Source organism: Oncorhynchus mykiss, chromosome 25 (assembly GCF_013265735.2).
Source record: "Oncorhynchus mykiss isolate Arlee chromosome 25, USDA_OmykA_1.1, whole genome shotgun sequence".
NCBI lineage: Eukaryota > Metazoa > Chordata > Actinopteri > Salmoniformes > Salmonidae > Oncorhynchus > Oncorhynchus mykiss.
In genome coordinates this window covers 4,748,229-4,764,023 of record NC_048589.1, presented here as the reverse complement: position 1 = coordinate 4,764,023, position 15,795 = coordinate 4,748,229, and the positions used below count along the sequence as shown (strand labels likewise).

The following is a 15,795-nucleotide window of genomic DNA, read 5'->3' as shown; positions in this document are numbered from 1 at the left end:
TGGTGTAAACAACTTAAGTAAAAAATATTTTAAAATAGTACATAAGTAGTTGTTTTGGATATCTGCACTTTTACTATTCATTTTTGACAACTTTACATCACTACATTCCTAATGAAAATAAATTTACTTTTTAGTCCATACATTTTCCCTGACACCCAAAAGTACTCGTTACATTTTGAATGTTTAGCAGGACAGGAAAATGTAAAATTCTTTATACTTTGATACATTTTAACAATTAAATGTACTTTTGATACTTAACTATATTTAAAACCAAACACCTTTACTCAAGGAGTATTTTACTGGGTGACTTTCACTTGCGCCACTATCCCTTTAAAGATATAGTGTGTGTTTGATTCAAGAACACCGCAGCTACACTATATCAACAGAAGTTGGTAGAACCCCCTTTAAATTAGAGGAATTGGCTATTTCAGCCACACCCTCTGCTGACAGGTGTATGAAATTGAGCACACAACCACGCAATCTCCATAGAGAAACATTGGCAGTAGAAAGCTTTACTGAAGAGCTCAGTGACTTTTAACGTGGCACCGTCATAGGATGCCACCTTTCCAACAAGTCAAGTCATTACATTTCTGCCCTGGTCAACTGTAAGTGCGGTTATGAAGTGGAAACGTCTAGGAACAACAGTGGCTCAGCTGCGAAGTGGTGGGCCACACAAGTTCACAGAACAGGACCGCAGAGTGCTGAAGCACGTAGTCCGTAAAAATTGTCTGTCCTCGGTGGCAACACTCACTACTGAGTTCCAAACTGCCTCCGGAAGCAACATCAGCACAATTACTGTTCAGCAGGAGCTTCATGAAATGGGTTTCCACACACAAGCCTAAGACCACAATGCGAATGCCAAGGGCGGGTTTAGTGGTGTAAAGCTCGCCACCATTAGACTCTGGAAGGGCTAGGCCCCTTCGTTCCAGTGAAGGAACATCTTAAAGCTACAGCATACAATGACAGTCGACGATTCTTTGGGATAAACACCTTTAGGATAAATTGGAACGCCGACTGCGAGGCAGGCCTAATCCCCAACATCACTGACTGACCTTACGAATGCTCGTGGATGAATAGTAGCAAGTCCCCACAGCAATGTTCCAACATCTAGTGGAAAGCCTTCCTAGAAGAGTGGAGGCTGTTATTGCAGCAAAGGGGGACCAACTCCATATTAATGCCCATGATTTTGGAATGAGATGTTCGACGAGCATGTGTCCACATACTTTAGGTCATGTTGTGTATCATAAAAGTAAAAATATAAGTAGTTGTGTGTCACTATGTATTTATACGTATCGGCATAAAATATAATTGGTTTAACTTGATTATGTACACCTAGGGCAATGGACATTCAGGATAATGGTAATCAAAATATTCAGATAGTCATATTTAATCTAAACAATACATTTATTTCAGAGAGATTGGAATAGTATTTGTGAGGTGTGCTCTATTCATTCTATTTCTATCTTCAACATGCAGTTCCAGATAGAACCCTGCCATTAGTTGAAGGCAGCCAATCCAGTAGTTTCTGAGATCTGTATTCAAATATTTGTAAAAAGTAGGTGTTTCTCAGATCTGTATTCAAATAGTATGGAAAAGCAGTCACTTTCTGAGATCTGTATTCCAATAGTTTTAAAAAGTTGTCATTTTTGGGGCTCTGTATTCAAATTGTTACTTTCCACAAAGCATAGCTAAAACTATAGTTATTCCAGGTCTGGAGGAACGCAGGGGATGAGGGGAGGAAAAGGGGGAAAGCAAAGCGGGAAAAGAATAGCATAAAACAAGAAGGCAGCCATGCAAGCTGTGAGTAGGCGAGCTATCAGAGAAACAAAGTGTGTGCGTGCGTGCATGCATGTTATAAGCTTCCTTAAGGATTTAGTGCATTTGTTTCTAAGCCAACCAATTTAGGCAACCAAAACCATTAATAGTGTATAAATATGCCTAAAACTTACAATACCAGTCTTGTCAAATCTACCAGCAATGCCAGCATGCCAATGATTTTCATTTGCGGATTCTTAGACTTGATCTAAAAAGAGCTTCTCCCATGCAGTGGATTTACAAAGGGGCAGGTTTCAATCATGATCAGTCCAAAACATTGTGTAGAGAAAGGGGAAGATCGGTATACATGCATGCATACCTTCTTGTTAAAGGCCCAGATCTTGTCCCATTCCATGTTGACCACAGACCTGGATCCACCCTGGGTGAAAGAACAGACGGTTTCAAAGATGGAATCAACCACAAAATAAAAGGTTCAACAGTCTAAAAACATGACAATAAGAGTTTATTACAAGGTCCAACGCAGCCATTTTTATCTCATATCAAATCAGTGTAACAATCAAGTACCTGAATGTGATTGTTTTCAATTTAAGTGTTCAAAAATAAACAAAAATAGCTTCTTATAAGACAGAAATTTCTCAAGCAACAATTTTGCTAGGACTGTGTGGGAGTGGTCTGAGTGGAGGGGAAAACTGAAAACTAGCTGTTATTGGCAGAATACTTTGGAACTGTTTCTTATTGGTCTATTAACTAATGACACCAGGCAGGCCAAAACAGGATGACATTTCCAGCAGTCTTTTCAAACAGCTCTTACACTAGAATGGCATTATCATCATTTTCACAATTACAGTGTGGACATATATATAAAACACAGGAATATCACTACACTGGGCCTTAAGGGTCTATTGAAGTAACAGAATAAAAAAAATCCCCATCAAAATCTGTCAGTTAAGCTAGTTGTTTTTGCATGGGCTGCATCTCAATCCACCACATACGTCCTTCCACATCCACAGTGGAAGGTGGCAGAGCTACAACGGTGTTTGCTCGACCACGAGACATCCCGGAAATTCTTCTCACGAAAACATCTGTTATATGCAAACGGTTTGGACTACAAGCCCCATGGGACTCGTCTGAAGTTGGGAGCACCGATGTGCAAATTCCTGTCTGTAACGTCCGAACCGTTTGGGTTACAAACTAATATGACCCCACCGTGGAAAGGGGACACTCATTCTATGTTTTGCTCTACTACCCCCTACCTTCATCTGAAGGTAACCCACACAAATTAATGAAAGTTAAGAGGTTAAAAACTTCTGCCATTTAAGAATGATGGCCACTGTGTTCATGGGGACCTTCAGATCTGTGCCTCGACATGATCCTGTCTCTGAGCTCTATGGACAATTCCTTCGACCTCATGGCTTGTTTTAGCTCGGACACGCACTTTGTAAACATTTCAAAAACTCTGTTTTCGCTTTGTCATTAAGAGGTAAATTATAGTTATTTCAATAAAATGAAAGCATACGTTTGTTTTATTAACAAGGAATAATGAGCAGAAAGGGAGAAAATATTATTTAATCAATTTTAGAATAAGGCTGTAACGTAACAATGTGGAAAAAGTCAAGGGGTCTGAACACTTTCCGAAAGCACTGTATGTGTCCAGAAAAACCTAAGTATTTCCTGAGCTTTCTTATATCTCCTCGATATAAGGACAGACACTTCAAAACCTTATTCCTTTTGATACACTATAAATACAAGTATATGGACACCCCTTCAAATGAGAGGATTCGCCTATTTCAGCCACACCCATTGCTGACAGGTATATAAAATCGAGCACACAGACATGCAATCTCCATGGACAAACATTGGCAGTAGAATGGCCTTAAAGGACCTCAGTCACTTTCAATGTAGCACCGTCATAGGATATCACTTTTACTGTCCATGATTTTGGAATGAGATGTTCGACAAGCCAGTATGGTCATGTAGTGTAGAAACACACACACCTGGGCAGCAATGAACTGCTTGAGGCCCTCGACGGTCATTCCTCTGCGCAGGACACCTCTGACAGTCGGGAAGCGTGGGTCATCCCTGAGGCAGGGGAAAAAAAACATTTGATTTGGATCTGGGCTTCAATGAAGAATTAAGATTATTTTACTAACAGGTATCACAAATCTACTCCATCAGTGCAATGGGAAGTGACCATCATCTCCAGGTGTTGTGTTTAGCAGGGAAAAAACAGAATGGTACTAACTGTACTTGTCAAATAAAAACAGATTAATTTACGGATTCCAAAAAATGTTGTTAAGGTGAGCCGTACTAAACATAACCCTGTCGTATGGAAAGGGTATTACGTTTACTCACCAGCCGTCGACGTAACCCTGGTCGACAAACCATGTGAGCTTGCGTTTGGAGAGCACCGTGTTGTTGAGGTTGAGCCGGGCATATTCCCAGATGTAGGGCTTGCGCAGGCGCAGTGCCTCGATCACCCAGTAGAACTGGTCATCGCGGTCGTGGTACTCCGTGGTGCGGAGCGCGTGGGTCACACCCTCTATGCTGTCCACGATTGGGCAGGCGAAGTCGTACGTGGGGTACACCCTGGGGGGTAAATATAAATGTAAATGTGTGAAGCCTGTTACGCGCCTAAGTGAGCTGCTACACAGGACATGCAATAGGGCATGAGTCGCGAGTGACACTCCCATTTTATTAAATGTAACCAGCTGCACTGACCATGTGAACAACAGGGTGCTTTTGGTACGCGAACGTTACACACCCGGTATATCGGCTATTGTTCTATTGTTTATGTGCATCTCTGGGCTATGTTCCATTGATTCCCGGGGTCATTTCATGTTAATCTGAGCTATAGTCATTCAAGCAGGTAGAAATTCAGCCGGTATTGCGATAAAGCCACTATCACTACACTAGAAGTCAACAGCAATACAACTTTTAGATAAAAATGACAAGTCAGATTTCAATATTGGCCAATGTCATAACGATAGAGGTTGTCTTCTCTCTAATGAGCAATTGATCATATTTTTGTTAAATTCCTACCACCACATTTCTCCTATTTGTCTGCCACTGCAGTCCAGGGTGCATTGCATGGTGCCTTCGCAAATGTCAGACACCACTCTGTAGGGCACATCGATCTGCAGGTTGAACATGGAGAGATTGTGGACTCCTAAATTGACGGCGCAGTTTGTTTAGGTGATTTTAAAGCCAACTAGCTCCTTCATATACTGATATTGACTTTGGTATTGTGTCTACGTTTAATAGCTCGCTACAGTGACTTCAGAAATTATTCACAGCCCTTGACATTTTCTACATTTTGTTGTATTACAGCCTGAATTTGCAACGAATGAAATTGAGATTTTGTCGTCACTGGCCTACACACAATACATTATGTGGAATAATGTTTTAGAATTATTTACCAATTTTTTTAAATTAAAAGCTGATAAGACCCCTTTGTTATAGCAAGCCTCACTTGCCGGAGAGGAAGGAAACCGCTCAGGGATTTCGCCATGAGGCCAATGGTGACTTTAACTGTATTAAAGTTTAACGGCTCTGATAGGATATATCCATCTTCAGTTTAGGGCTGTCCCCGACAAAAAAAAAATAATCTTGGTGGACTGAAAGTAGTCTGTTTTTTCAACCAATCGATTGCTCGAAAATTGCAAACGTATTTTTCCATACACTGTAGATAGACAACCTCTATGTGTTTTAATCAAATCAACTACAGTACCAGTCAAAGGTTTGGACACTCATTCAAGAGTTTTACTTAAATTTGTACTATTTTCTACATTGAAGAATAATAGAGAAGACAAAACTATGAAACAACTTTTTTGTTTAAGTGTTAAATCAAAAATATATTTTACATTTGAGATTCTTCAAAGTAGCCACCCTTTGCCTTGCTGACAGCTTCACACACACTTGGCATTCTCTCAACCAGCTTCACCTGGAACGCTTTTCCAACCGTCTTGAAGAAGTTCCCACATATGCTGAGCACTTGTTGGCTGCTTTTCCTTCACTCTGTGATCCAACTCATCCCAAACCTTCTCATTTGGGTTGAGGTCGGCTGATTTTGGAGGCCAGGTCATCTGATGCAGCACTCCATCACTCTCTCCTTATTGGTCAAATAGCCCTTACACAGTCTGGAGGTGTGTTTTGGGTCATTGTCCTTTTGAAAAACAATGGATAATCTCAGCAAGCGCAAACCATCCAGGAGGGTGTATCACTGCAGAATGCTGTGGCAGTCATGCTGGTTAAGGGTGCCTTGAATTCTAAATCAATCACAGACCGTGTCACCAGCACAGCACCCCCTCACCGTCACACCTCCTCCTCAATGCTTTACAGTGGGATATACACAAATCAAATCAATCAAATCAAATTTTATTTGTCACATACACATGGTTAGCAGATGTTAATGTATCGAAATGCTTGTGCTTCTAGTTCCGACAATGCAGTAATAACCAACAACTAATCTAGCTAACAATTCCAAAACTACTACCTTATAGACACAAGTGTAAGGGGATAAAGAATATGTACATAAAGACATATGCATGAGTGATGGTACAGAGCGGCATAGGTAAGATACAGTAGATGGTATTGAGTACAGTATATACATATGAGATGAGTATGTAAACAAAGTGGCATAGTTAAAGTGGCTAGTGATACATGTATTACATAAAGATGCAGTAGATGATATAGAGTACAGTATATACGTATACATATGACATGAATAATGTAGGGTATGTAAACATTATATTAGGTAGCATTGTTTAAAGTGGCTAGTGATATATTTTACATCATTTCGCATCAATTCCATTATTAAAGTGGCTGGAGTTGAGTCAGTGTGTTGGCAGCAGCCACATGCAGAGATCACATGCAGAGATCATCCGTTCACCCACACACCACCTCCTCCATGCGTCACAGTGGGAATCACACACGCGGAGATCTAGTCGCCTACTCTGCGTCTTACAAAGACATGGCAGTTGGAGACAAATATTTAAAATTTGGACTCATCAGACCAAATAACAAATTCCCAATGGTCTAATGTCCATTGCTCATGTTTCTTGGCCCAAGCAAGTGTCTTCTTCTTATTGGTGTCCTTTAGTAGCGGTGGTTTCTTTGCAGCAATTTGACCATGAAGGCCGGTCACACAGTCTTCTCTGAACAGTTGATGTTGAGATGTGGCTGTTCCTTGAACTCTGTGAAGCATTTATTTGGGCTGCAATTTCCTGAGGCTGGTAACTCTAAAGAGCTTAAACGCCGCAGCCGAGGTAACTTCCTTTCCTGTGGCGCTCCTTATGAGAGCCAGTTTCATCATAATGCTTGATTGTTTGTGCTACTGCACTTGAAGAAACTTTCAAAGTTCAAGAAATGTTCCATATTGACTGACCTTCATGTCTTAAAGTAATGATTGACTGTTGTTTCTCTTTGCTTATTTGAGCTGTTTTTCTCATAATATGGATTTGGTCTTTTACCAAATAGGGCTGTATTCTGTATACAACCCCTTCCTTGTCACAACACAACTGATTGGCTTAAACTCTTTAAGGAAAGAAATTCCACAAATGAACTTTTAACAAGGCACACCTGTTAAATGAAATGCATTCCAGGTGACCACCTCATGACGCTGGTTTTAGGGAATGGCAAAGGGTGGCTATTTGAAGAATCTGAAATATAAAGTATATTTTAAATTGTTTAACACTTTTTTGATTCTGTGTGTTATTTCATAGTTTTGATGTCTTCACTATTATTCTACAATGTAGAAAATAGTACAAATAAAGCATGATCAGAGCATGATCCAGTTGAGGAACTATTGTAATTCTCAATGGACGTAAAAACAAACTGTTTGCGTGCTGTTTGAGGTGAAGAAAAAATTCCATTGAGAAGCTCCAGGTCATTAGTGGTGTTGCGTTAAGCCAATCAGATCCCCAAATGGGCACATTTATATGCCTACAACTGCACACAGGCCATGTACCTTTAGGCCTACTTCTATGCGTGCACGTCCTTAGTCAACATTGACAGAACTTGTAAATAGAATTAAAAAACCTAAACTTGTTCAAGTGTAGCATAGGTTGTGCACTCTGCAAACAATGTGTCCAAGACTGAAATATTGAATGAATTAATATAAAATGACCATAACCAAAGTAACAAACACTATAGAATAGAAATTATAGGAAGTAGCCGTCAATGTACTACTGGTGATATATAGTGCAATCGGAAAGTATTCAGACCCCTTCACTTTTTCCACATTCTGTTACAGCCTTATTCTAAAATGGACTAAATAAAAAAATGGCCTCAATCTACACACAATACCCAATAATGACAAGGCGAAAACAGGTTTTTAGACATTTAATAAAGAACAGAAATACCCTATTTCCGTACGTATTCAGACCCTTTGCTATGAGAATCGAAAATAAGCTCATCCTTTTTCCATTGATCATCCTTGAGATGTTTCTACAACTTGAAGTCCACCTGTGTTAAATTCAATTGATGGCCTCAAAATAACCCGTCTCGGAGCTCTACGGACAATTCCTTAAACCGCATGGCTTGGTTTTTGCTCTGACATGCACTGTCAACTGTGGGACCTTGTATAGACAGGTGTGTGCCTTTCCAAATCATGTCCAATCAATTGAATTTACCACAGGTGGGCTCCAATCAAGTTGTAGAAACATCTCAAGGATGGTCAATGGAAACAGGATGCACCTGAGCTCAATTTCAAGTCTCATAGCAAAGGGTCTGAATACTTAAGTAAATAATGTATTTCAGTTTTTATTTTTAATACATCTTCAAAAATGTCTAAACTGGTTTTCACTGTCATTATGGGGAATGGTGTGTAGATTGATGAGGATTTTTTTATTTGATCCATTTTAGAATAAGGCTGTAATGTAACAAGTCGAGGGGTCTGAATACTTTCCAAATGTATAGTGTAATTATTGTTTATTGATGTATTCATGCAGGGCCCATCTGCAAACAAAATCATGGTCTCAGCATGACTCCCTGATTATATAAAACTTAAATAAAACATATCAAAACATTTTAAATAGCGGATGAATTTAATAAATTGCTACATTTTTTCGTAGTGTGCCGTGTCCCCCCTACCTGTAGGTGGTGCCAGTTCGGGGGTGGGGGGCATTCTTGCAGCGGTAGAAGGTGGGGTCGCGCATGCAGCCGTTGTTAGAGGCCATGTCAATCTTGGCCCGCATACAGCAGGTCTGGCCGTACTCCGTGCCTGCCTTCATCTCCTCCCACATCTTTAGGTTCAGCTCCACCGCTGGGGGAGGGGTGGAGAAAGGCATGGGAGAAAGAGGAGGAAAGGCGATGAGTGAAGACTGCGAGCGGTTTTAAGTATCACAGTCATCATCAACTGAATTCCAAATCGACCTTAGATAAGTTGAAGCAAAGTGAATTATTTAAAAAAGTATGGTCTGTTTTTGGATTAAAACAGAATTCACTAGAACACCACGTTTTCTAACCACCTAATTAATTTGAACATCAAAGTGTAAGTACAATTTTAAAGCCTCTGATGAGATCCAACTTTCAAAACAAGTACTTGGCTTGCTAATTCAACTGACAAGCTAGCAAACTACAATCAAAGGAACAAGTGCTTTCTTACCCCTTTACTTACTGCACATTTTATTATGTTACAGCCTGAATTCAAAATGGATTACAAACAAATTCTCAACACATAATGACAAAGTGAAAACATGTTAAGACATTTTTGCCAAATTATTGAAAATGAAATCTCATTTATATAAGCATTGACACCCCTTTGCTAGGAGACTCCAAATTGAGCTCAGGTGCATCCAATTTCCTTTGATCGTCATTACAACTTGATGAGTACACCTGTGGCCAATCCAATTGTTTTTGACATGAATTAGAAACACACCAGTCTATATAAGCACAGGAGGTTGGTGGCACCTTAACTGGGAAGGACGAGCTCATCAACTGAGCAAAAAAAGAAACGTCCTTATTTCAGAACCCTGTCTTTCAAAGATCATTCGTAAAAATCCAAACAACTTCACAGATCTCCATTGTAAAGGGTTTAAACACTGTTTCCCATGCTTGTTCAATGAACCATAAAAAAGTAATCAACATGCACCTGTGGAACGGTCGTTAAGTCACTAACAGCTTACAGAAGGTAGGCAATTAAGGTCACAGTTATGAACACTTAGGACACTAAAGAGCCCTGAAAAACACCAAAATAAAGATGCACGGGGTCCCTGCTCATCTGCGTGAATGTGCCTTAGGCATGCTGCAAGGAGGCATGAGGACTGCAGATGTGGCCAGGGCAATAAATTGCGATGTCCGTACTGTGAGAGCCCTAAGACAGCACTACAGGATGACAGGACGGACAGCCGATCGTCCCCGCAGTGGCAGACCACGTGTAACAACACCTGCAAGGGATCGGTACATTCGAACATCAGACCTGCGGGACAAGTACAGGATGGCAACAATTACCCAAGTTACACCAGGAACGCACAATCCCTCCATCAGTGCTCAGGCTGTCTGCAATAGGCTGAGAGAGGCTAGACTGAGGGCTTGCAGACCTGTTGTGAGGCAGGTCCTCACCAGACAATCACCAGAAACAACATCGCCTATGGGCACAAACACACCATCGCTGGACCAGACAGGACTGGCAAAAAGTGCACTTCACTTACGAGTAGTGGTTTTGTCTCACCAGGGGTGAAAGTCGGATTCGTGTTAGTCGTCGAAGGAATGAGCGTTACACCGAGGACTGTACTCTGGAGCGGGATCAATTTGGAGGTGGAGGGTCCGTCACGGACTGGGGCGGTGTGTCACAGCATTATCGGACTGAGCTTGTCATTGCAGGCAATCTCAACGCTGTACATTATAGGGAAGACATCCACTTCCCTCATGTGGTATCCTACCTGCAGGCTCATCCTGAAATGACCCTCCAGCATGACAATACCACCAGCCATACTGCTCGTTCTGTGCGTGATTTCCTGCAAGACAGGAATGTCAGTGTTCTGCCATGGCCAGCGAAGAGCCCGGATCTTAACCCCATTGAGCACGTCTGGGACCTGTCGGATCGGCGGGTGAGGGCTAGGGCCATTCCCCACAGAAATGTCAGGGAACTTGCAGGTGCCTTGGTGGAAGAGTGGGGTAACATCTCACAGCAAGAACTGGCAAATCTGGTGTAGTCCATGATGAGGAGATGCACTGCAGTACTTAATGCAGCTGGTGGCCACACCAGATACTGACTTACTTTAGATTTTTACCCCCCTTTTGTTCATGGACACATTATTCAATTTCTGTTAGTTACATGTTTGTGGAACTTGTTCAGTTTATGTCTCAGTTGTTGAATCTTATGTTCATAAAAATATCTACAAAAGTTAAGTTTGCTGAAAATAACCGCAGTTACAGTGAGGGGACGTTTCTTTTTTTCCCCGAGTTTAGCTTAAATCGCCATCAGGAAGTTGACAGTAAAAAAAATTCAGGGCATTAAGACCAGAAAAATTAAGCCCTCCCCACACACCAAGGGGGGGCGTTTTCTCTCTCTCACAAATCAAATATCAGTATCTTGGTGCATTATTAATATGGTACTCAGTGCAGCAAGGGTGACTTATATGGTCATAAGTGTACAGTGCAAACATGAGCAGTAGCAGCATTGGTAAAAGCTTTATATACACTTTTTCGCTTACTACATGATTCCATATGTGTTTTATCACAATTGATGTCTTCACTATTACTCTACAATGTATAAAATAGTCAAAAGAAAAACCCTTGAATGTCCAAACTTGACTGGTACTGTGTGTGTGTGTGTGTGTGTGTGTGACAGTTATACACACACTCACACACACACACACACACAGTACAAGTCAAGTTTGGACATTCAAGGGTTTTTCTTTAGTTTTTACTATTTTATACATTGTAGAATAATAGTGAAGACATCAAAACTGTGAAAATGTAAGCGAAAAAAAAATAAAAGTAGCCACCCTTTGCCTTGTTCAACTTTGCACACTTTTGGCATTCTCTCAACCAGCTTCATGAGGTAGTCACCTGGAAAGCATTTCAATTAACAGGTGTGCCTTGTTAAATAGTTCATTTGTGGAATTTCTTTCCTTCTTAAAGCATTTGAGCCAATCAGTTGTGTTGTGACAAGGTAGGGGTGGTATACAGAAGACCAAGTCTATATTATGGCAAAAACAGCTCAAATAAGCAACGATAAATGACAATCCATCATTACTTTAAGAAATGAAGGTCAGTCAATCCGGGAAATGTCATGGTCTGGGGCGTAGTGTCACAGCCTCATCGGACTGAAATTGTTGTCATTGCAGGCAATCTCAACACTGGGCGTTACAGGGAAGAAGACATCCTTCTCCCTCATATGGTACCCTTCCTGCAGGCTCATCCTGACATGACCCTCCAGCATGACAATGCCACCAGCCATACTGCTCGTTCTGTGCGTAATTTCCTGCAAGACAGGAATGTCGGTGTTCTGCCATGGGCAGCAAAGAGCCCTGCTCTCAATCCCATTGAGCACGTCTGGGACATGTTGGATCAGAGGGTGAGGGCTAGGGCCATTCCCCCCAGAAACTTGCCTTGGTGGAAGAGTGAGGTAACAGTTCACAGCAAGAACTGGCAAATCTGGTGCAGTCCATGAGGAGGAGATGCACTGCAGTACTGCAGCTGGTGGCGATACCAGATACTGATTGTTACTTTTAATTTTGTCCCCCCCTTTGTTCAGGGACACATTATTCCATTTCTGTTGTCTGTGGAACTTGCTCAGTTTGTCTCAGTTGTTGAATCTTGATATGTTCATACATATATTTTCACATGTTAAGTTTGCTGAAAATAAATGCAGTTTTCAGTGAGAGGACGTTTCTTTTTTGCGGAGTTGAATAATGGCTGGAACTGAATTAATGGAATTTATTGGAACTTGATAACATTCCATTAACCACATATTCCAGCCATTATTTTCTCTGAACATCTTTTGGGCGGCAGGTAGCTTCGCAGTTAAGAGCATTGGGCCAGTAACCGAAAGGACGCTGGTTCGAATCCCAGAGCCGATGAGGTGAAAAATCTCTCAATGTGTCCTTGAGCAAGGCACTTAACCCTAATTGCTCCTGTAAGTCACTTTGGAAAGGGTTAATAATAGTACAAAACATGTACACACAACAGTGTTCGAGAATATTGGACTATTGGCTTTCATACCTTTTGAATTCTGAGCGCAGCTCAAGCAATTTCCTCAACTGTCAACATTCAAATTAATAGAGGACGTGTACCGGAGGGCGTTCGTTGGGAATTGCGGTGAGGTGCGTGTTCGGGATATGAGTCCCCGGCGGATGGTGGTCTCAGAGCCACGTAGCTATGTCACAATGGGACACCGGACTATCGCGTCTCACCGTCCATCGACTATGATTTATGCTTAAGGGCTTCTTAATGACTAAAATGTAACATCTGATCAGGGATAACTCTGTTATAACTAGGGATGCACCGAAATGACATTCTTGGCCGATAGCGATATCCAATATTTTCCTTGCCAAAAAAAAACAACTGATACCCAATATTATTATTTTTTGCGGCCTTTTAAGCATTCTAGTATAGTTAAATAGTTGAACACCAAAAAGTTGTCGGCATTTACATATGTCTCCATTACCAGTAAAACAATCAAAACCTATTTTTCTCACTTACTTGCTGTGCTGTTTCGTTGTTCATTTGTTCAGTCATTTCATTCTCAACCAGGATTTCATCATACATGTCAAACAGTGAAGTTCCAGCTCAGTCTGTCCGTGGCCTCTCGTCCTCGGTCCGCACTGTCACTGTGTCCGTTTCCATCTTGTCCGGTGTATGTAACATTTCAGGTAAACCCTGTTTCTTGTCTGTATCGAAGTAGCGGTCCTTGTACCTAGCATCGAGCATGGTGGCAACACAGTAAAGAGGCTCAGAAAGAATGCCAACAAATCGCTTGCTCACAGCCTCTAGTAGAGTACTTTTCAAAGATAACCCGACGGTCTGTGTTGGCATTTTTGTTGAGCTGGCGTTTCAATGCCATGACAGAGGGTATCACGTCTGCTACAGACACAGTTGATGAGCTTATTTCTCCAGTCAGTTGTTCTAATGGAGCTAGGAGTGTGTTCATGTTTCAAACATTTTCTTAAAATGCCATTGAAATGGCAGCAGCGGTATGAGAACCACCACATTCTTGCGCATGTAATACGGCTTCCCTCAGTACTGAATCCTCGTCGACCAACTCTGCTGTCAGACTCTGCATGCGCATGGGGCTGACAATGCTGGTCCAAACGTCAGTCGTGGACTGCTAATAGCAGTGAAGCCATAGCAAGTAGCTCATGGTTGTGAGTTTCAACAATACTGTTTAACTCCGGTAGGGCAACATCTGAAAAAAAGTGCCTACTTGGTAGTGTGTAACGGTGCTGGATCAGTCGGCGAAAGCCAACATCCTCCACGACAGAACGGTTGAATGTCAATGGCAATGAATTCCATTATCTTGGCATTAATGGATTTCGCCTTTTGAGTTGTCTCGCTGAAATGTTGTTACTCTTTGACATGACTGCTCGACTTGTTGACGGCTCAATCCACACAGCACACATTGTGGGCTAGGTTAGGAATGCTGTGTGGCACATGTAGCGCTACATTTTATGTGCCGTCATTACGTTATGTTATATATGTATGCACGTTAGCTTTGACATCGGTTTTGCACATCGTCGTTAAACTAGACGTCGGGCCGATGCTGATGCGGGCACTTTTAGCTAATATCGTCCGATTCCGATATGCTTACCGATATATCGTGCATCCCGAGTTATAACTAGCTCTACTGAGCTCAATTTAGAGAGCTGAAACACAAGTTAAACATCGTTTTGAAGCTTAGAACCTCTTTTCAAGAATGTATAGAGTTCAAAATGTATGTTGGGGTCATGATGGAGCAAGTCACGTGGTAATAACTTCCGCATACCCTCTGAGCAGTGGCGGCTCCTCAGAGGAGGATGTACTGAAACATTTCAAAAGTTATCCTTTTTAGATTAAACAATACTAAATATATTCTCCTGTCACCAAATAATTCATTAAAAGACACTGTTTTGCAATGAAGGTCTACAGTAGCCTCAACAGCACTCTTTAGGGTAGCACCATGGTGTAGCCGGAGGACAGCTAGCCTCTGTCCTCCTCTTGGTACATTGACCTCAATACAAAACCTAGGAGGCTCTTGGTTCTCACCCTGTTTCATAGACTTACACAGTAATTATGACAACTTCCAGAGGACGTCCTCCAAAGTATCATAGCTCTTGCAGCATGAACTGACATGTTGTCCACCCAATCAAATCATCAGAGAACATACCTAGTACTTAACTTCTCTAGGGTACGTGGGACGCTATCTGGCCAACATCCGGTGAGGTTGAAGAGCGTCAAAATCAATTACAGAAATGCTCATTATAAAAATTCAGAAAACAAAACATATATTTTACATAGGTTTAAAGATGTACTTCTTGTTAAACGAACCAGTGTCATATTTATAAAATACTTTTCGGCGAAAGCATACCTAGCCCAGAACATACCTAGCCCAGTTGACAAATTATTACAAACAGTAACCAACCAGCCAAGCAGAAGCGTTACAAAACTCAGAAATAGAGAAAATTAATCCCTTACCTTTGATGGTCTTCATATGGTGGCTATCAGAAGACATTCATTTACTCAATAAATGTTCGTTTTGTTCGATGAAGTCTCATTATATCCAAAAACCTCAGTTTTGTTAGCGCATTTTCTTCAGTAATCCACAGGCTCAAACTCAGTCAAAAAATCCTAATTTTATTTGGAAAGTTCATAGAAACATGTCAAACGATGTTAATATTCAATCCTCAGGTTGTTTTTTAGCCTAAATGATCTATAATATTTCAACCAGACAATAACATTGTCAATATAAAAGGTAAACAAGAAACGCACATGCGCCTGAAAAAGCTCTGCTTCACTTTAGGGTCCACTCGTTTAGACTGGTCTTACTCCCCCATTTATAAGAATACAAGCCTGAAACTATTTCTTAAGACTGTTGACATC

The 15,795-nt window shown here is 41.2% G+C and overlaps 1 protein-coding gene across 1 annotated transcript in view; it reads right to left on the bottom strand.

Annotated features, from left to right (window-relative positions):
- Positions 1-15,795, bottom strand: part of eprs1 (glutamyl-prolyl-tRNA synthetase 1) — an 88,703-nt gene that overhangs the window by 56,857 nt on the left and 16,051 nt on the right. The window contains exons 9-12 of the mRNA XM_021584352.2: positions 8,866-9,037; positions 4,129-4,362; positions 3,771-3,855; positions 2,135-2,194 (exon numbers count right to left, since the gene is read on the bottom strand). Coding sequence (XP_021440027.2) covers positions 2,135-2,194; positions 3,771-3,855; positions 4,129-4,362; positions 8,866-9,037 — 551 coding nt within the window. The remainder of the gene's footprint in view (positions 1-2,134; positions 2,195-3,770; positions 3,856-4,128; positions 4,363-8,865; positions 9,038-15,795) is intronic.